Below are 22,423 nucleotides of genomic sequence, written 5' to 3' on the forward strand. Positions count from 1 at the left end.
CTTGTTCACTTACTAGGCCAAGAGTTTAATAAAAAAAAAACCCTTAATATAGAAAAGCTGTTCTCTGTCTAAAAATTCATTTTTCTTTTTTTTTTAATTTTTATTTATTTATGATAGTCACAGAGAGAGAGAGAGAGAGAGAGGCAGAGACACAGGCAGAGGGAGAAGCAGGCTCCACGCACCGGGAGCCCGACGTGGGATTCGATTCCGGGTCTCCAGGATCGCGCCCTGGGCCAAAGGCAGGCGCTAAACCGCTGCGCCACCCAGGGATCCCTAAAAATTCATTTTTCAAGTAGACTTGTGAACATGTCCAACAGTTTGCTGAGTTTACTTAGATCTTAGGACAGATGATAAGAAAATTAAAGATGTCAAAAATTTGTAAGAATTTACACACCCAAGGATTATCATTGGTAATGAGATAAAGATTATTCTTTAAAGGATCAAAGTCATAGAATAATAGGATTTTGAAACTGTTAGAGCCCTAGAACTCAATTAAATTGGCTCACTTATTTTAAAAAGAAGAACTATTACTAAATGTATAATTATTAGATCCAGCGTATTACACCTGCTTCCTTTTGTTTTGCAATTCCAGCTCTTAAAACCTATACATGGGTCAAATGCCATAACTTTAAATGTGCATGTTTGGTTCTTCAGTCATATCCACAGGCCTCTCTGAGTTTTCTTTCTAAGACTGCTTATTCACAGAGTAATTGTTTTTTTTTTTGATTTTGCAACTAGAGCCTATTAAAGATGAATGAAAAAAAATTGGAAACAACTCCACAGCCGCGAAAACTTCCTGAATGGATGTCTATGCAGAATGAGACATGTACTGCAGTAGAAACAAAGGTATGTGGTTCACCAGTTATTCTTTCAGATGGGAAATGTAGTGTAAATTGTCAAATTTGTAAATTGTAAAATCAGCCTTCACTTGTAAACTTGAGGTCACCATGTAAGTTAGATTTGCTATTGTGTGATTAAACCACAGTCTAGTCATTGAATAGGTAAATGAGATTAAATTTTAATGAGGTTTACAAAATGGGAATTCTTACTCTGTATTTTACCTTTTTATCTAGTAGTATATATATAGTTACTTGTTTGTTCTAATTTAGATAAGTTAGACAGTATTTACTTTGGTAAATTTTTGTGGGTAAGCAAGTGTAAGTTTTCATAGATTCAAGATCACCAGCCACTCTTCAGCATTTTAAGGCAACATTATTACATCTAGAATACTAATATAATTACAGAAAAAAATTAATAAGTGCTCTTATGAAAATAGAATTAGAAGTTTGCAAATAAGCTTTTTAGGAAAGTAATTTTATAGTGGGTGGCTTTATTTTTGATACATTGTCCTTATGACTTTATTAGCCTTTATTATCAACATTAGTTGATAAAAACTTAGAACTACAATTTGAATGTTTCACTGAACTTTATTTTCTCCATGAACCTCTCTTATTTAATGTGAATGTTATTTGTGCCTTTTTGAAATTTTATTTAATTCAAGGCATCGATTCAGAAGAGTGTTTTTGAAGACGACCTCTCTTTCTTAGAATTCACTGGATCCATTGTTTATAGTTATGAAGCCAGTGATTGTTCTTTTCTATCAGAAGATATTAGGTAAGAGATTTGAATTTCCTAGTTTCATTTGAATTTGTACCCTTAGAAGATAAATATGACAATACTTGTATATATACTGAATTTTACAGTTAAAGTGTGTTACATAGGTAATTATTTCTGCATGTAGAATATCACTTGACAAGTTCTAATTTTATGTTAAAAAACCTTAAAAATCACTGGATTAAATGTGTAATGTACCTATTCATTCATAAGTCTATTACTTTAGCTAATTTTTTGTTACTTTCAATATTTCAGATATATAGAACAGTTCTATATATATCTAGTGTTCTATATATCTAAACACATTGTTTATTTCACCCATGAACCAATGAACACATTATTTATTTCATCAAAGTAAGACAAAAACAATGCAAGAATTATTCAACCTCCAAATGTCCCTTTTATATTTCGTTAAAAATACCAACCTAGTAATATTGGATAATGGTTGTGATCAACTCTGTTGCATTTAGTTAGCAACAATTACAGAAATGATTTCTTTTTTTTTTTTAAAGATTTATTTATTTATTTATGATAGACAGAGAGAGAGAGAGAGAGAGAGAGAGAGAGAGAGAGGCAGAGACACAGTAGGAGGGAGAAGCAGGCTCCATGCAGAGCCCGATGCGGACTCGATCCGGAACTCCAGGATCGCGCCCTGGCAGGGACTAAGCCACTGAGCCACCCCGGGATCCCCCAGCAAATAATTTCTAAGAAGACATTAGAAATGACTGTTAGTATTTTTAAAAATTGGTTTGTTAAATAAGGACTATGCAATAATGCAATCCAAGGCTTTTGAAGCATTTTACAAGGAGAAGTAGGGAATTCATTCAGATCTTCTTCAAAGTTGTTGTATCTGTCTCTCTTTCTCTCTTTTTTAAGTGTTGTACATTGGAATGGTTAAAAGATACAGCAGTAAGTTAATCTATTTATTAATGATCTGGTGGCAGGTGAATTCTAGAAATAGTATTCAGGTGTCCTCACTCCTGCTACACTTAACTGGCCACTTTTGGGTCTCTTTGTATAGAACAAAATTTGTCTCACAGAGAAGGTAAAATCTGTCATTTGTTATTATGTATTAACTCCACCATCTCACCTTTGTCAGTGCTGTATCATGTCATATCTCAAGGCAATAAACACGAGTATAGTCCCAATCAATTCTGTGTGCATTAGGATAGGCAGACAGGCTTTTTTTCTTACCTGTACTGGCCAACTAAAAGATTTTTGCTATCACAGGTTTTCAGCAATTTGATTTTGGTGTGCCTTTGTGTCATGTGGTTTGTCTTCATCCTGCTTGGGCAGGGTGAGCTTTTTGGACCTGTGGGTTTCTAGTCTCATCAGATCTTAAAAATTTCTCTTTCTATATATGTAAGTATGTATATATATATATGTATACACACATATATATGCATTTTATTAAATTTAATTAATTTTTTTCCTCATTCTGATACTCTTTTCTCCTCTGGTAGCTTCTACACACACAGGTTGGATTGCTTAATACTGTCTTATTGGTCATAGGGTTCTTGTCTTTTTCAGTCTTTTATTGTTTTTCTTTGATTTTTTTTCTCTGTGTTTTGGTTTGAATTGTTTCTTTTTCTATGTCTGCAAGTTGACTTTATGTCCTTCTGTAGTGACTGTCATTCCCATCCTGTGAATTTTAAGTTTTATTGTATTTTTCATCTCTAGAAGTTCTATTTGTTTCCTTTTTAAAAATACCTTCCATTTTGGCTCTCATATTCATGTTTTCTTTTAAATATTTGAACATGTTCAGCATATTTATAATGGTTGTTTTAGTTATTTTTTTCAATGAAATGATTTTCATCCTGGTTAGAGTCACATTCTTTTTTTTTCTTTTTTTTTTAAGATTTTATTTATTCATGAGAGGCACACACAGAGAGAGAGGCAGAGACACAGGCAGAGGGAGAAGCAGTCTCCACGCAGGGAGCTAGACGCGGGACTTGATCTGGGGTCTCCAGGATCACAACCTGGGCTGCAGGCGGCACTAAACCGCTGAGCCACCAGGGCTGCCCTCCCTGGTTGTTCTTGATTCAGCCTCTTTCTTGTCTATCTCCCTTTTCTCCAGAAACTACCTCTAGCTGCCTCAGCCTCTCTGGCTCTGAACCCTGTCTTCCTAACTCCGTGCTCTGCTTTGACTTCTCCTCCCTGCTCTGTGGTTTGGAAAGTGTTCCAAATAGAAAGCTAGGGCAACAGTAGAGTATCCCCCAAGGTTTTTGTTTCCCTCAGAGAGCATAGGCCTGTACTGTGTATTGTTCAGTGTCTGCAAACTGTTACCTATTTTGTAAAACTTTGTTTGTTCATAGAGGAAAGGTATATGTGATCACTGTTACTCCATCTTGCCCAAAGCAGAAGTGGAGTTTCTTTTGTGATATATGTGTTTAGTTTTTAAAAATTGTAAAATAGGCAAATATAAACAAAAACAGAAAATAATGTAACAAAACCCTGGCTTTAGCAAATCTTGATATCCATTTTCTTCAAATCTTTATTAAGAAATGTCACGATAGGCAGCCCCGGTGGCACAGTGGTTTAGTGCCGCCTGCAGCCCAGGGTGTGATCCTGGGGACCCAGGATCAAGTCTCACATCGGGCTTCCTGCATGGAGCCTGCTTCTCCCTCTGCCTGTGTCTCTGCCTCTCTCTCGCTCTCTCTGTATGAATAAATAAATAAATCTTAAAAAAAAAAAAAAGAAATGTCATGATAAAATACCGTGGAAGTCCTAGGTATGTCCCTTCTCATCCTCCGCTGAGATAACTTCTGTCATGAGTTTAGTGCTTAACATTCCCTCACATGTTTTCTATTTATATCTATACTTTTATATCCCCAAATATCATGTTATTTTGCATATTTAAAAACTTTAATAAGTGCTTCCAAACTATATGTATTCTGCCACTTGTTTTTCTCACTCAAATTTTATGTTTTTTTGAAAATTTTTCTTTCTGGTATATGTAGTTTCATTTTGACTTTTATATAATATTTCATTGTTTCAATACTGCAATTTTTCCATTCTTTTGTTGATGGAATTGTAGTTTATTTCTATTTTTGCCGGTAAGAACTGTATTGCAATGAACATTTTTTTTGAAGCAAATTACTATTTTTTAAAAGATTTATTTATTTATTTTAGAGAGAGAGCGAGAGCGCGTGTGTGTGAACAATGGGAAGGGCAGAGGGAGAGGGAGAGAGGGAATCCTTTTTTTTTTTTTTTAATTTTTATTTATTTATGATAGTCACAGAGAGAGAGAGGCAGAGGGAGAAGCAGGCTCCATGCACCGGGAGCCCGACGTGGGATTCGATCCCGGGTCTCCAGGATTGCGCCCTGGGCTAAAGGCAGGTGCTAAACTGCTGTGCCACCCAGGGATCCCGAGAGAGGGAATCCTTAAGTAGACTCCCCGCTGAGTGCAGGGCTGGATGCAGAGCCAGTCACAGGACCCTGAGATCATGACCTGAGCTGAAATTTAGAGTCAGATGCCCAACCGACTGAGCCATCCCAGTGCCCCTGCAACGAATATTCTTTTTTTTTTTTTTAAGATTTTATTTATTTATTTGACAGAGAGAGAGAGAGAGAATGCACAAGCAGTGGAGTGACAGGCAGAGAGAGAGAGGAAGAAGCAGGCTCCCCAGTGAGCAGAGAGCCAGACACAGGGCTCAATCCCAGAACCCTGGGATCATGACCTGAATTGAAGGCAGATGCTTAACTGACTGAGCCACTCAAGCGCCCCTGAACATTCTTCAACATCTGTCTAGTTGTGCACATATGAGAGTTTGATACATTTATGAGAAAAACTTGCAGGTCGTAGTGTTTATACATCTTTGGCTAAATACTGTCAAAGCCTTTTCTAAGAGGATTTTGCCAATTTATATTCACCAGTGTTTGAGCAGTCCCACAGGTAGAGATCTTTCTTAGCACTTGATACTGTGAGGCTTTTACTTGTTACCATCTTGTAGATATGAAATTGTATTGATTAATTTGCATCTGATTTCAAGTGAGGTTTCATGTCTTTACATATTTATTTGGATTTATTGGCTATTTGGATTTACTTTTGGGAATTGCCTGTTCATATTTTCCCTCTTCCTCCTCCTCTCCTCCCCTTCTTTTTTTTTTCTTCCTCCTCCTCCTTCTCCCTGTCTTCCTCCTCCTCTAAGTCTTCCTCCTCTTCTTTTTACTGGATTATCTGTTTTTTTCTTACTGACTTTTCAAGGAATTTTTAATATTTTCTGGCTGTTCACTCTCTTAGATATCTTCTATATGTGGCTTGTCTTTTAATTTTCGAATGTAGAAGCTATATAGAAGTTAAAATTTTAATGTAATTAGTTTGCACTATTTTTCCCCCTGTAGCATGAATCTGTCTACTGGAGGTGTGGTGGGTTTTGACATGGAATGGCCACCAGTATACACTAAAAGGAAACCGAGCCGAGTTGCACTGATTCAGTTATGTGTGTCAGAGAACAAATGTTACTTGTTTCATATTTCTTCTATGTCAGGTTGGTATCTCTTTTGTTTCATTTTTATTTGGTTGATAGTTGTATTATGTCAACTTTATCCTATAAAATTAAGCTTTTGAATTAGCTAGTGCTCCTCTCATCACCTTACATTTATTGAAGTATTCGTGTTCGACCTGATTCATTCATATCTCTGTTTTATTTAATTTTCACATCTTCATCAGGCATTGATATTATTCCTGGTTTATACAGTAGAGAACTGAAGTTTAGAGGGGCTAAGTGATCAGGAATATACTGTTAATGTTAGCAGAGGAAGTATTCAAATCAGATGTTTTTCTTGTCATTTATCAGTCAGGACTTTGTTTTAGGTAAGAAAAGAAATACTAAAGGTGGTAGCACCTGGCTCAGTTGGTTAAGAACTGCCTTCAGCTTAGGTCATGATCCCAGGATCCTAGGATGGAGCCCCACATCCGGCTCTCTGCTCGGCAGGGAACCTGCTTCTCCTCCTCCCTCTGTGTTCTTTTTCTATCAAGTAAATATATAAAATCTTAAAAAAAAAAAGGTTCAAGGTGAATGTGTTTCTGAATTTGAACATAAATAAACAGATTTAAATATAAACAGAATGTGTAAGAATTAGAAAATAAATAATACTTGATAGAGCCTATGGGAATAATAATAAAATGTTATAGTTTTTCCTCAGGGGTTAAAAATGTTGCTTGAAAATGAAGCAATTAAAAAAGCAGGTGTAGGAATCAAAGGAGATCAGTGGAAACTTCTATGTGACTTTGACATCGATTTGAAGAATTTTGTGGAGCTGACAGATGTTGCCAATGAAAAGGTAGATCTAAGGCGTTGAGCACTTGTGATGAGCCCTGGGTGTTGTGTGGAAGTGTTAAATCACCATGTTGGACACTTGAAACTAATACTACACTGTATGTTAACTAGAATTAAAAAAAAAAGGTTAGATGTAATACATATATTATTTTCATAAACAAGATAAATTTATGTTTTGCAGAGTGTCCCATCTATCTGGATGTTAGGTATTTTGAAAAAAATAATTTAAGCTGTATGTTAGTGTAACAATAAGGAAGTCCCAAATGAGTATCCATAATGAAAACCTTTAGGTCTAATCCATTGCCTTAGAGAAGAGTCTAAGCTAGCACCATTCCCCACCCCCACTTTAGTACTGTTTCATGTATGTGTAAATTTCAATATTGTATTTAAAGGTTTTCCATTTGAGCCATTTATACCAATAATTAAAAAAAATTTTTTTAAGGGAAAGCATAATGTAGCTCTTGTGGTATGATGCTCTTAGTGGAGGTTTGGCCATCAATTCTGTCACCCTTATTTCACATATTTTGTTAATGTAGTCATTAAGTTAAATTCTCGTGTTTGGCCAAGTAGTCATTGGGCTGGGTAGAATGCCTACCACTATCCAGCTTTTTTCCATGAATAATACTTTTACAGTCCAAGAATTTTAATACCTACATTGGGGAAATTCCATAGTTCAGTTCTGTAATGCGTACTGCAAATGAGGTTTTTAGTGATGGGAAATTTATTAAGGACTATCTCTGGTATATATTTTGATATAACATTTCTGACTTTACTTGTGGCCTGGTCATTTGGTGGTATTTAGGAGTATCTGAAAATAGAAATAATTTTTTCCAGTGTTGATTTTTCATTACTTCTAGCTGAAATGTACAGAGACTTGGAGCCTCAATGGTTTGGTTAAACACCTCTTTGGCAAACAGCTTCTGAAAGACAGATCTATCCGTTGTAGCAATTGGGGTGATTTTCCTCTCACTGAGGATCAGAAACTGTATGCAGCCACTGATGCGTATGTATGTACCAAAGATCTTTGTACTATGATGCATTTTTTAAACTTTGTAATAAATTACTTTAGGAAAATTTTGTTTTAGCAGTTGTACAAACTCAACTAAAATATTTTAAATCAGGTTGGCATTAAAAATTCTTAAGACATTCAGTGAAACTGTTAATTCTCAATATTAATTAGCAAGCACCAATCTATAGATTGTTCAGTGCTAGTAGTTTTTATTATCATGAAGCCAAAATAATGTTCAACTTGTATGTAAAAAATGTAATCTCTCTGAAAACATAGAAGGCTAATAAACCTAGGCTGAGGAACCACAAATGGTATTGATGATGTATTTGATTTATAAGCAACTTCAGAATAAAAATAATTATAGATAGTTTCTACATTGAAACTGGCATTATTTCTTATATTTGTATTTAAAATGTGCTAAATATTTGGGAAAATTGCCTCCAAATTTAGCTTTCCACTGCTGTGAGTTGTATTTTTATATTTACATGTATATATTTATATACATACTGAAATTTGGGCTTATCTTTATCATATTATTGTTTTTGTTTTTTGCAGAAATGTATTTTATGTTCCAGTGGATTTCTTTTTCCCTAATTTATATTTTCATTTATAGATGAATATCTTGTTGTTTCCCTTTTTGCATTTATTTTTAGGCATGGAAACTCTTATATTTAGTAAACAGAAAAGAATTCAGTTTTGTCAGAAAACGGTAATAATTTTCCTGTAGGTTCTATTAAAAAAATCATAAAACTGGGCAGCCCAGGTGGTTCAGTGATTTAGCGCCACCTTAAGCCCAGGACATTGATTCTGGAGACCCAGGATCGAGTCTCATGTCAGGCTCTCTGCATGGAGCCTGCTTCTCCCTCTGCCTGTGTCTCTGCCTCTCTCTCTCTCTCTCTTATTTATTTATGAATAAATAAATAAATCTGTTTAAAAAAATAAAATGGTTACTATTTAAAAAAAATCGTAAAACTTGTTGAGAACTCATGCAAGTTCTGTAGCATTTTTATTCATGAAAAATCAGTGTGACTTGGTTGCTCCTATTAACAGTGCCTGAAAGGAGGGCTGTTCATATGCTGACATTCACAGCTGATTTAATGAGATATGGGGAAGTGGATATGTGTTGCCAAAAGATTTCTCTTACTTGATGGTATTTTGTTGGAGTCTCACTTATAAGTTATTTGATTTGGATAACTCCTTATAATATTGAATATTAAAAAATAAAAATTTAAAACTTTTATTTTAAGGAACAAGCAGTTTACCCATTCTTGCAACTGGTATGGTCATGTAATGAAGACATAGATCTTTGCATAACATAAGGTGAACGCAGCTTTTTGGGTACTTTGGGAATCACTGTTTTGGATTTTTCTAAAGATAGGACATATAGCTTTATTTTGGTTATCTTTTAGCATACTCTTTTCCCTTTTCTATTTTTTTTTTATAGGCTGGTCTCATCATTTATCAGAAATTAGAGATTTTAGGTAATGCTGTGGAAAGGTTTGCCATAAATAAAAAAGGTATGTGGTGCTCTAAAAATAAGAGATAAAATTATTGAATTTGCTCTTTTGTGAGGTTTATTTTCAAAAAAGTCAATATTCACACATGTGCAAATTGTTTAGTATTATAACTTCTTGAGTGTCTGAACCATGTTGACATTTGGTGTGAGGTCTCTCTGGCCAAAGATTGGGATTTAGTCATGTTACTTGTTGCAGAGGAGGACTTACTACTTCTGCTTTATCACATTGCTGTTCATTAGGCTTCTTCAGTAAGGGCTTTGTGGCTTTGATAATAACATCAGTGATACAACCAGTTGTCTCCCAGTCTGGAGATGATTATAGTCTTGCTATAAATATTTAAAGTGTACAGGTTACTTTATAGTGTCCTGGTTTAAATTTCTGTTTTCTTTCCTAAGGTAAGATAACCGCTGTTTTTCTCCAAAAACTATAGCTACTTTGTTCAACTTCAGTGCTTTTCTTAGATGTCTCAATAGGTCAGTGATAGCAGACCTACATAATAGAGTGGAAACACATGAGCTTTCATGTCACATAAACCAAAGGGGAATCCCTGCCATGTGACTTGAGATTAACATGTTTCCCCATTCTTGGAATGTAGATAATTACCCAATATCTATTGCATAGAAAGGTAGTGAGCACTAAGAGGGACAGAGTATTATAAGTACCTGTATTGATCTGTATAGAGTTGTTATTCCTATTGTAGCTTCTTTTCGAGATTTTAAATAATTGTGTTTGTTAAGAGGTTAATTAAATTCGTGATTTTGCTAAGTAAGTTTAAAGATATGGCATGACCTCATATAAAATTATATTGTACTCTTTTTAATTGCCATTGAGAAGGGATTCATGTCCTTTGTGATAGATCCTCCTTCTTTACCCAATAAGGTAGAAGACTTACTTTCTTTCCCTGGAAAGCCACTTTTGAGGAGAGCTTGCTGACTCTCTGTAGCCAAAGGTACTGTGGCTAGAAATTACCTTGCTTAAATTGAGCAGATGATATGTTTTTGAAGTTGATCTGGAGAACAGTACAGAACTTATTTAAATCATAACAGAATTAAACTCAACAGAGGAGATTCTTGGTTTTCTGAATTTGGGGTTTGTAGAATTACTTATAGGTTATACTTGTAATTTTGACTCTGATTAAAATGCTTCCAATGAATGTTTTAGATATTTCTCAATAAAGCACTGTATATTTTTAAGTTGCTACCAGTAGTCCTGGTATCTGTGTTACCTGTTGTTGCAGTGCTACATTGTTTGGCCCTCACCTTTATTCTTTATTGTATTATATGTGTGAGTATATTTTGACATCTGATGTGAGGTATCTTGACTAGGATCCTAGTGAATTGTAACAAAGTTTACCACTGTTTTTTCTCCCCCCCCCCCCCCGTTAAAGAGCCAGAGCTATCAGCCTCATTGTTGTTTAATTTCCCTGAAGTATTTATAAATGATATTTTCACATGACCACTTTTGGTTATAAGATTGTGTTTTTTTCTTCTTCATTAAAGAAAATGGATCATAACATCAGAAAATAAAAGGATATTTGTGCATTGTTTCTCCCTGTTAAAATATCAGCTTACTCCAGGATGGTAGCTAATAAACGCTAAACAATATAACAGATAAAAATGAACTTACTCATTTATTAAAAATTATTGAACATTTTATGATATGGGGATATGGAAGTGAACAAAACACTCATGATCTACTCATTTATTAAAAATTATTGAGCATTTTATGATATGGGAATATGGAAGTGAAAAAAACACTCACGATCTGCTTCCTGAGAGGAAAGTCTACAGTTTTGTAGGTGATAGAGAGATGAACAAAAAAGGCATAGGTATAGGGAGGGAGGTCTTATGATGTGGGAAAACAAGGCACTGTGGTTAGCACATAGGAGAGCAGTCTTACTTGGAAGTATTTTTTTTTTTAAAGATTTTATTGAGACAGAGAGAGAGAGAGGCAGAGACACAGGCAGAGGGAGAAGCAGGCCCCATGCAGGGAGTCCGATGTAGGACTCAATGCCGGGTCTCCAGGATCAGGCCCTGGGCTGAAGGTGGTGCTAAACCGCTGAGCCACCCAGGCTGCCCCATACTTGGAAGTATTGCAGTATTTCCTGGAGAAAGTGATGTTTAAGGGAAGACCTGAAATAGGAACAGGAGTTAGGTGGCAGAAGAGTACAGGAAACCATAGATGCAAAGAGAGATCATAGTATTTATAAGCAACTGAAAGTAGTTCAGTGTAGTAAACTCTTGAATATGATGGAGTGAGGGATAGAGAAGCAGAATAAGGAAAGCAGATAGGCCACATTTACATTAGGAGTTTACATTTTTCCCAAGAGGTATTGGGTTTAAACACAATAGTGACATGAATTACATGAAACAAAAAACGAAAGAAAAAAAGAATAACTTGGGCTGTAGAGTAGAAAATGGATTGTAGGAAGTCAAGGGTCACAGTGGTAAACCTTGTTAGAAGGCCATGAGAGCAATCCAAGGGAGGGGCGGTGGTGACCCGATTTGGATGGTTGTATTGAGGATGGAGAGAAGGGGATAGATTCAAAATACATTTAACAGAGCAGTAGAGTCAGCAGAATTTGGTGTGATGATAAGAGCCATGTGTGAAGGATCATTCCTGTGTTTGCCATGAACAACAAGGATGAAAACCATTGAAGAAAAGGAACAAGATTTAGAGCTGAGAAGTCACAGTTGATTTTAGACATGTTAAAGGAAGGAAGACTGTCAGCATACTGGAGGTGGCCAGGTGGCACTTAGATATCCAGGCTATAGCTCAGAGGACAGTTTTAGTTAAAGAACTGTGAGTTAGAGATAAAGAACTGGGACTAAGAATTTGGAGGAACTCTTAGTTTTTAATGTTTGCATGCTGGAAGGGACAGTAAAGGAGTTGCCTGCCATTGGCATAGAAGGAGATTAGGAGATATGGTGTGCAGAAAGCCAAGCGAAGAGCATGTTTTATGTAGGAGTTATCAACTGTCTTAAGTCCTTCTGAGAGTTTGAGAACCTGAGGATTTAGAATTAATCAGTTTTGGCCATGTGGCTATCATTTGTAACTTGCTACTCCAGCAGCTTTGGTGTACTGGCTGACAAAAGGAATATTCTGGGGAGAGAGTAGTTATTTGGGGCACATGCTTACAGAACAGGGTCCACAGTCTTTGGTAACATGAAGGTGATTTAACCAGAGCAGAAGTAGAGTAGTAGAATGGTATGAGTGAAAATCATAGTAACATGAATAGAGGAGTTATTTTTTTTTTTAAAGTTTATTCATTTGATTGATTGATTGATTGATTGATTTATTTATTTATTTATTTATTTATTTATTTATTTATGATAGTCACAGAGAGAGAGGGAGAGGCAGAGACACAGGCAGAGGGAGAAGCAGGCTTCATGCACCGGGAGCCCGACGTGGGACTCGATCCCGGGTCTCCAGGATCGCGCCCTGGGCCAAAGGCAGGCGCCAAACGCTGCGCCACCCAGGGATCCCTAGAGGAGTTATTAGATGTCAGGAATGTGAGAAGGCATGTGTAAACAACTTTTTTAGAAGATTAGTTTGGAAAGGGGATATTCACTCATTCATATAACATACTTGATGGGTGTTTGTTATAAGTTAGAGTTTGAGGTGTGGGGGAAAGTGCACTGAACACCGGAGACCAAGCGCCTTCACTTCCTTTCAGAGAAATGGGGGAACGAGCCATGTGACTATCTGAGGGAAGAATGTCTCAGGTATTGGGGAAAGAACTCAGTGTCTGAGGGTTATTGCTTGCCTTATTTGAGGAACAGTAAGGATAACTGAAGTGAAATGATTAAAGGTGAGAGTGGGAGGAAATGAGGCTAGAAAAGGAGATGATTTAGGGCCTTATAGGTGGTGACTATGGCTTCATATTTTATTAATTAAAATAAATGCAAAATAGAGTGATGAGAAGGCTGTAGAGGGTTTGGAACAGGAGAATGACATTAAATTTTAATATAAAGGTTTTTTTTTTTTTTTTGCTGCTACAAAAGGGCAAATGTTTAAGGAAGTCTGGTAGGCTACTCTAGTAGTCCTAGCAAGAGATGATAATTGTTTGGATTAAGCTGGTAGCAGTAGAGATGGTAGATTGTGTATATGTTTTGAAGGTATATTTTATGAAGAATTTGCTGATGAATTCTCTGTAAGGGATGAGATGTAGAGACCAAGAGGACAATCAAGATATTTTGGTTGGATCAGCTGAGTGAATGGAAGGATCAGTTACGGTGGAAAGGTTATGGGAATAATGGGTTTCGGTGAGAAAAATCTAGATTTCAGTTTTGGATATGCTAAATTTTAGATGCTTATTGATATCTAAGAAGATATCACAGTTGGAAATGTGATTCTGGAGTTCAGGGGATAGGTTGAGGTTGGAGATGTAACTTTGGGAATCATTGAGATACAGCTGGCAGTTAAAACAGTGAAACGAGATGAGGTGAAAGAGTGACTGGAATAAAGAACAGAGGAGGCCCAAGTATTGGTGTTGAGGGCACACTGACATTTAGACATCAGGGAGGTGAGGAGAGTGCAGCAGAGGGCCTGAGAAGGGGTGGTAGTAGAAGACAGTGTGAGAGGTATTGTGTCCAGAAGCAAGGGAAGAACGCGTTTTTTAAGGAATAGGAAGTTATCAACCATTTTAAATAGCTCAGAGTATCTGAGAAAGATGAGGAACTAGACCTGACAATTAGATTTGACAGTGTGGAGGCCACAGGCAACCAACCTTTCCCAAAGCAGCCATGCCTATACTCCTTGGGGCAAAGGCTTGGTTGGAGTCAGCTTAGGGGAAAATGAGAGTAGAAAATTTGAGACAATGCATGTGTAGAACTCTTTCATGGACTTTTGCTGTAAATGAGAGTGGTTCTGTGAACATAGACTAATTAGATTGGGGGTGGGAAGATGAGATAGTTTTCTTTTTCTATTTTCTTAATGTCATGAGGGGTGAGGTTGTTCCACGAGTAAAAGGAAGAGCAAGCAGATGTTAGAGGCTAAGAGAGAAAGAAAGAGGTATGAAATAGTCATACTGATAGTAGGAAAGTGGAAAATATAAAATAATTAACAGTCACTCCTAAGAGTTCCTTGAGATCTGTGTCATGAATTTAAAGCAAGTTGAGTCATGTTGGCTGTGTTTTATCTTCAATTACAGTCAATTCTTTTGAGTATAGGCATCAAGTCGGTAAAATGCTGGGTTTAATTAGAGAAAGGGTTTTCCGAGATAAACAGTGCTTTGAAGGAAGGAAGGAACAAAAGAGATCAGAGTCCATACAAGGAAATGATTACTATAAAATGGGTAAGAAAGGAAAAAGAAAAAAAAAAAAGAACATGGCAAGGAGTACGAATGGGAAGGATCAGGTATATGGAAAAAGTGGTAGGATCAATGGATTTGGTTCTGAAAATGTAAAAGAATAGTTGTATTGGGGAGGGCATCCTGGAAAGCAAGCCAGCAAGCTGATGTTCAGAGGATGGAATGCTTACAATTGAAGTTTGGAAGTAGTGACTTTATTGGCAATTATAAGGTCAAATGACTCCAGAAATGGGTGGCTGAGGTCAGTTGAGGAAAAAATTGTTGGAAATGGAAGGATCAAAGCATGGAAAAGGCTACACTTTGAGGTGGAATTATCATGAGTAGTAGTGAAGGGGAAGACAGTGAACCAGGCATTAAAATCTTCAGTACACGAAAAGAATGTGATTTTTGAGGTCACAAGATGCAGCAATCAGGAAAAGCAGATGGTACAATTCTATGTCCCATGCTTCAGAGGAGCTGGACTTTTGGGGGACAAGAGAAAATGGTGACGAGCTATAAGAAACTCTAAGGGGATCCCTGGGTGGCGCAGCGGTTTGGCGCCTGCCTTTGGCCCAGGGCGCGATCCTGGAGACCCAGGATCGAATCCCACATCAGGCTCCTGGTGCATGGGGCCTGCTTCTCCCTCTGCCTGTGTCTCTGCCTCTCTCTCTCTCTCTGTGACTATCCTAAGTAAATAAAAATTATATATATATATAAAAAAAGAAACTCTAAGCAGGGGAAGGGTTCAAGGAAGGATGGCAGAGTGTGGTGTTGATGGAGAAGGATGTACCAGATCATCCTTCTCCTTGGGGAGATGATCGCCGATTGGAAAGGCTTGCATTTTAGTTTGATCATGACTGTTAACGAGGGAAGTGAGGCTTGGCTGTTGGTTCAGGTTATGTTTGCCAAACTACATTTCATAACTAAGAACCCACATGGTGTTCTACTGATTTCTGATTTTGAAATGGTATAGGTGGGTTCAGGTTCTCATTTCTGCCTTCTTCTGCCTAGGTTGATTAACCACTGGTTGTAATATATATGAATGTAGATCATTTGGAATTGAAGTAGCAAAAATCTGAAAGGGAAGTAAAGTGAAGTGATACGGAGATAGGTTAAGGAAGTCCTTTTGTTGGGATTCACTCAAGGAAAGAAAATGAAAATGTGGGCTCTAATACTGTTTAAATAAATGGCTAAATAAATAAATCTCTGTTTTTAGTTTGAAAATTGATTCTTTTTTGTCCAGAGGAGGAAATCCTACCTATTGATGTGAAGAAACAATTGACTTCAATCTCTGAGGAGATGATGGATCTGGCCAAGCATCTTCCTGACGCTTTGAAAAAATTAGAAGATCCACAGAGGTTAAATATTATCTGTTTTTGCCAATTCTGTTTTGTTCTTGCTGCATATTCCTATTTATAAAGAATTACTGTTCATTAAGGTAGACTCGTAGAAGTTTTTTTAAAACATTTTTAATTTAAATTCAATTTAGTTTACATATACTGTATTATTAGTTTCAGGGGTAGAATTTAGTGATTCATCAGTTGCATATAACAGTCCTCATTACATCAAGTGCCCTCCCTAATGCTCATCACCCAATTACCCCATACCCCAAACCCCCTCCCTTCTAGCGACCCTCTGTTTCCTATAGTTAAGAGTCTCTCTCTTTGTTTTCATTTTAAATTCTATTTTTCCTTCCCTTCTCCTATATTCATCTGTTTTTTTTCTTAAATTCTACATGTGAATGAAATCATAGGGTATTTGTCTTTCTCTGAATGACTTATTTCGCTTAGCACAAAACCCTCTAGTTGCTTCTACGTTGTTGCAGACGGCAAGACTTCATTCTTTTGGATGGCTGAGTAATATTCTGGGGTGTGTGTGTGTGTGTGTGTGTGTGTGTGTGTGTGTATACATACACCACATCTGCCTTATCCATTCATCTATTGATGGACATCTAGCTCTCTCCATATTTTGGCTACTGGGGACCTCACTGCTATAAACATTGAGCTGCATGTGCCCCTTCGAATCACCATGTTTGTATCAATTTTTAGAGGAATCTTCATGCTGTTTCTCAGAGTGACTCTACCAGTTTGCATTCCTGCCGACCGTATTAAGAGGGTTCCCCTTTCTCCACATCCTAGCCAACATCTTTTGTTTCCTGAGTTGTTCATTTTAGCCATCCTGACAGGTGTGAAGTGATATCTCATAGTGGTTTTGCTTTGTATTTCCCTGATGATGAGTGATGTGAAGCATTTTTCCAAGAGTCTATTAGCCATTTATATGTCTTCTTTGGAGAAATGTCTGTTCATGTCTTCTGCTTATTTCTTGACTAGATCTTTTTTTTAAATTTAAATTTAGTAAGTTCTTTATATATTTGGATACTGGCCCTTTGTCTATTAAGTCAAATATCTTCTCCAAATATCTTCCCATTCTCCAACCTTCTCCAAGGTTGCCTTTTAGTTTTGTTCACTGTTTTTTTGCATGCAAAACCTATTTATCCTGATGAGGTTCCAGTAGTTCAATTTTGCTTTTGTTTCCCTTGCCTTTGGAGATGTGTCTACCAAGAAGTTGCTGCAGCTGAGGTCAAAGAGGTTGCTACCTGCGTTCTCTTCTAGGATTTTGATGGATTCCTATCTTACATTTAGGTCTTCCATCCATTTTGAGTTTATCTTTGTGTATGGCGTAAGAGAATGGTCCGGTTTCATTCTTCTGCATGTGACTGTCCAGTTTTCCCAATACCATTTGTTGAAGAGACTGCCTTTTTTCCATTGGATATTCTTTCCTACTTTGTCAAAGATGAGTTGACCATAGAGTTGAGGGTCCATTTTTGGGTTTTCTGTTCTGTTCTATTGATTTATATGTCTGTTTTTGTACCATTACCATACTTGATGATTACAGCTTTGTATACAGTTTGCAGTCTAGAATTGTGATGCCTCCAGGTTTGATTTTCTTTTTCAACATTTGGGTGTTTAGGGTCTTTTCTGTTTCCATACAAATTTTAGATTGTTTGTTTCAGCTCTGTGAAAAATGTTGATGGTATTTTGATAGGGATTGCATTGAATGTGTAGGTTGCTTTGGGTAGCATAGGCATTTTAATATTATTTCTTCTAATCTTCTAATTTTTCCATTTTTTTTTGTATCTTCCTCAGTTTCTATCATAAGCGTTCTATAGTTTTCAGAGTACAGATCCTTTAGCTCTTTGGTTAGTTTTATTTCCAGGTATCTTACGGTTTTTGGTGCATTGTAATTGGGATCAATTCCTTGATTTCTCTTTCTTCTGCCTCATTGTTAGTGTATAGAAATGCAACTGACTTCTCTGCATTGATTTTATATCCTGCTGAATCCCTGTGTCAGTTCTAACAATTTTGGGGTGGAGTCTTTTGGGTTTTCTGCAGAGTATCCTGTCATCTGTAAAGAGTGAAAGTTTGACGACGTCTTTTTTAAAGATTTTATTTATTTATTTGAGAGAGAGCGAGAGAGAGCGAGCACGAGCAGGGTTGAGAGGCAGAGGGAGTGGGAGAAGCTGACCCCTCACTGAACAGGGAATGTAGGGCTTCATCCCAGGACCCAGGGTTGATGACCTGAGCTGAAGATAGACGCTTAATGGACTGGGCCACCCAAGTGCCCCAGTTTGACGACTTCTTTGCCGATTTGGATGCCTTTTTATTTCTTTTTGTTGTCTGATTGCTGGGCCTAGGACTTCTAGGACTATGTTGAACAATAGTGGTAAGAGTGGACATTTGCTTCTATGTATTTTTTTAATTCTTCTTTAATTTCCTGTTTGACTTATTCATTCTTTAGTAGGACGTTCTTTAATCTCTGTATATTTGTGGTCCTTATAAATTTCTTTTTGTGTTTAACTTCAAGTTTCATAGCGTTGTGGTCTGAAAATATGCATGTTATGATCTCAGTCTTTTTGTACTGGTTGAGACCTGATTTGTGACCCAGTATGTGATCTTTTCTGGAGAATGTTCCATGTACACTTGAAAAGAATGTGTATTCTGCTGCTTTAGGATGAAATGCTCTGAATATATCTTGAAGTCCATCTGGTCCAGTGTATCATTCAAAGCCATTGTTTCCTTGTTGATCTTTTGCTTAGATGATCTGTCCATTGCTGTGAGTGGAATGTTAAGGTCTGCTACTATTATTGTATTATTATCAATGAATTTCTTTAAGTTAGTTATTAATTGGTTTATATAATTGTCTGCTCCCAAGTTAGGGGCATAAATATTTACAATTATTAGATCTGCTTGTTGGATGGACCCCTTTATTATGATATAGTGTCCTTCATCTCTTATTACAGTCTTTGGTTTAAAATCTAGTTTGATATAAGAATGGCTACTCCAGCTTTCTTTCCATGTCCATTAGCATGATAAATGGTTTTCCACCTCCCCACTTTCAATCTAGAGGTGTCTTTGGGTCTAAAAGGAGTCTTATAAGAAGCATATTGATGGATCTTGTTTTTTTTTTTATCCATTCTGATATCCTATGTCTTTTGATAGTAGCATTTAGTCCATTTACATTCAGAGTAATTATTGAAACGTATGAATTTGGTGCCATTGTATTACTTGTAATGTCACTGTTCCTGTAGATTGTTTCTGTTCCTTTAGAGTCTTTGTTACTTTTGGGCTCTCTCTCTGCTCAAAGGATCCCCTTTAATGTTTCTGCAGGGCTAGTTTAGTGTTCATAAATTCTTTTAGTTTATGTTGGTCCTGGAAACTCTTTATCTCTCCTTCCATCCTGAATGACAGCCTTGCTAAATAAAGTATTCTTGGCTGCATATTCTTCCCATCTAGTACATTGAATATGTCATGTCATTTCTTTCTGGCCTACCAACTCTCTGTGGACAGGTCTACTGTCAGCCTGATAGAAATTTGCTTCAATACATGCATAGAGACTGATCCATAAATTTGAGAAATATCTTTCTAGTTGTTAAATTGTGCATTAAAACATTTAAGGCTTTTCTGTCTGCTTTGTAGGATGTTTTATGAAACAAAGCAAAATAAAATTCAGAAGTCTACAGAAAGGAAAGTATTTTCAATTCAAAGTTACCTTTTTCTTTGTTTAGTGTCTTTCTAATTTTATTAATAGTGTGGTCACTTAAAATGTATAAATAAAACAACTTTTTTATTTAGTTGCTTCATTATTGGAGATTTTGTCTTGATTATTAAATAGGAATTTCATGTAATCAGTAGGCTATCAGAACAAGAGGCATTTAGATTTTAAATGCCATTTTATAGCTAAAGCCCTGAATAATTTGAGATATTTGGATTAATAGACATTGGATTACCGGCACCTTGTAGTTAACGGTTTCTGGAACTAGGCATTGCCCTAGGCTTAATTGCTGAATGACTTCATCTAAAAAGCAGGAATACTCTTGAAGAGTGAATGATTACAGTGTAGTTATATATTGAGGCAAAAATACTTTGTGGAATGTCAAGCAGTTAATTGAAATAGAATTCTGATTCTGACAAAATACAATGTTAGTGTATTTCTTTTGGGTGAGATTTGTGATATATTTTGATTTTGGTATTTCAAAATATGATATAGAGATTCAGCTCTTTTTCAAAGTTCTTTTTCCCCCAGCAATTTATTTTAATAGTTTTTATGTAACAATTTCTGGAAAACATAATTGTCAAATGGGGACAGGTAACAATAAAACCATTTCATATTCTATTTTACATTTTTCCCTCTATGAGCAAAAAATAATCACTGTTTACATAATGTTTACATGTATTTCAGATTTTTGTTCTAGCAGTTAAACGATCTGTTGAATGTAAATTATATCTCCTTAATGTTCTACTTTGTAATAACAGAGCTAAATAGGTTTTCTTAAAACTTGAGAATGGGAAGTAATTGGGTTCATTTTTAGTGAAGAAAGATCTTGGCAGGTTTCAGTGTCAAACGAGGACTAGTTAAATTTCTTACTTCAGATTCTTTGTAAGAAGTGTATAGTAATACTTAACTTACCAAATTACACCTCAGAACCAGAGAGGGACAAAAAAGACCTCTGAGTGCTAAAATACATGCCATAAGCATGAATTCAAACTCATTTAACTACGTTTCCAGTGGAGTGCATGAAGGCACATTCAGAGTGTATTTGCTTTTCATTTATAGATATAGTTTGACAAACTTGGCTATCTAGTTAAAATGAAAACCAGGTATCACTAAGAAATGATATGCACATGAACACAGCTAGAAGTTACAGCTGGCAATCTGTGAAAGAGTAGACAACAGTAGAGAAATCAGAACTGAGAACTTTTAAAATAGAGCAGTTTGTGTTTTGTTACCGAAGGGAACAGCTTTATGCTCCAGTGAACCTGGAAGCTATTGGATTGTATGGTACTACTTAGTCATTGATTTAAATTCATTACACATCTGTTGTATTGCTGTCATGTACTTAACATTCTGTGGGGTGCTGAGGCTTTCTGTAGGCTAGTAATATGCGTTAATAACAATCATAAGAAGGAAAAGTATATTGTCTTACTGAAGAAGACAGCCTTTGTTATTTGTTAAACAGTTACCTTACATGAGACATGTCATTCTATGATATTAGCACAGAATAAATGAGCTCTTACAGTCTTATCAATCTATATGTCACTGTTGCTATGTTTATGTCTTACAACATTCCCATGCATGTAACAATTACATGGTGTCACATATCTGTTCTTCCTAAAATATTTATGTACAAATCTCATATTTGAACACCTGTGTATAATGCTAAGTGTTCTTTATAAGATTTGAAAAGTTTTAGAATGTTAGATTAGTTTTTAGGTTTTGAATTTGATTTTGATTTTGTTTGTATTGATGTAGTTGTCAGCTTAAGCTTGAGCTCAGCTTTGGTGCTATTTTTAGTTGGAAAAAAATCATGAAACAACTTAGCATTTTTGATAGTTTATTCCCATAAATGATCAAATTTTTATTCAGATCATTAATATAAAACTTTAAAAGTCATATTGGATTTTATTAAGTATTGTTTTAAATACAGAAGAATTAGAAGAGCTAAACAAAAGTGTTAAAAAAGTGTCTTATATTCCCTTTTTTCTTTCTAACTTTTGCTTTTATAAGGTAACTAAAAATTGCTTTAATAAACCCTATAACCAACAGATACAGTGCCTTATTAATAATTATACTCTAGCAGTGGTTTTCCTTTGCAGTTAATCAGGTTTGGTTATAAATAGCTGTTTAAAGTTACTTAGTTAAAATGTCATATGAGCAATTATAATTAAGGAATTAAGAAATTCATATTATGTTTGTTCATGTACAACTTCTCCATATTTTCTTGTTATATTTGCACACTGATTTTTTTTTTTTACTGTTCTAGAGAAATGTGTCTGGTTTTATGATTATTGAACATGCACAACAGCATCATTTTGAAATGATAGCACAAGCACTCTTATGTGTTACAGTTGGGACTAGTATTTGATCAGTAAATTGAATCAGTTAAAACATAGGATCATAAAAATTTTCTTTTAACTTAATATATTAGTGTATATTTGTTTCCCAATGTTTTGATATTCATCCGGCTTTTTCATTAAATATAGGACTGCTCTTTGGAGTTCTGCAGAGTGGTTCTTGTTTAAAGTACACCCGCAATGTATCATCTGCAATTTCTAATTTTAGCTTTTTTAAAGTGGAGTGAAAACTTAAAACACTGGAAACAGTCTGAATGAAAAGTCCTGGGAGTTTTTAAGATTTTTCCTCCAAACTTTTA

The 22,423-nt window shown here is 35.9% G+C and overlaps 1 protein-coding gene across 4 annotated transcripts in view; it reads left to right on the forward strand.

Annotated features, from left to right (window-relative positions):
- Window positions 1–22,423, forward strand: part of WRN (WRN RecQ like helicase) — a 141,888-nt gene that overhangs the window by 32,249 nt on the left and 87,216 nt on the right. For 3 of the 4 annotated variants that reach the window (XM_055335201.1, XM_055335202.1, XM_055335203.1), the window contains exons 2-8: window positions 739–846; window positions 1,502–1,614; window positions 5,959–6,104; window positions 6,752–6,900; window positions 7,754–7,903; window positions 9,350–9,422; window positions 15,956–16,070. In XM_055335201.1, coding sequence (XP_055191176.1) covers window positions 739–846; window positions 1,502–1,614; window positions 5,959–6,104; window positions 6,752–6,900; window positions 7,754–7,903; window positions 9,350–9,422; window positions 15,956–16,070 — 854 coding nt within the window. Of the gene's footprint in view, window positions 1–738; window positions 847–1,501; window positions 1,615–5,958; window positions 6,105–6,751; window positions 6,901–7,753; window positions 7,904–9,349; window positions 9,423–15,955; window positions 16,071–22,423 lie in introns of those variants that run through there. The other variant, XM_055335204.1, reaches the window with a different exon arrangement.

The sequence above is a fragment of the Nyctereutes procyonoides genome, unplaced genomic scaffold (genome assembly GCF_905146905.1).
Source record: "Nyctereutes procyonoides isolate TBG_1078 unplaced genomic scaffold, NYPRO_anot_genome, whole genome shotgun sequence".
Lineage (NCBI taxonomy): Eukaryota > Metazoa > Chordata > Mammalia > Carnivora > Canidae > Nyctereutes > Nyctereutes procyonoides.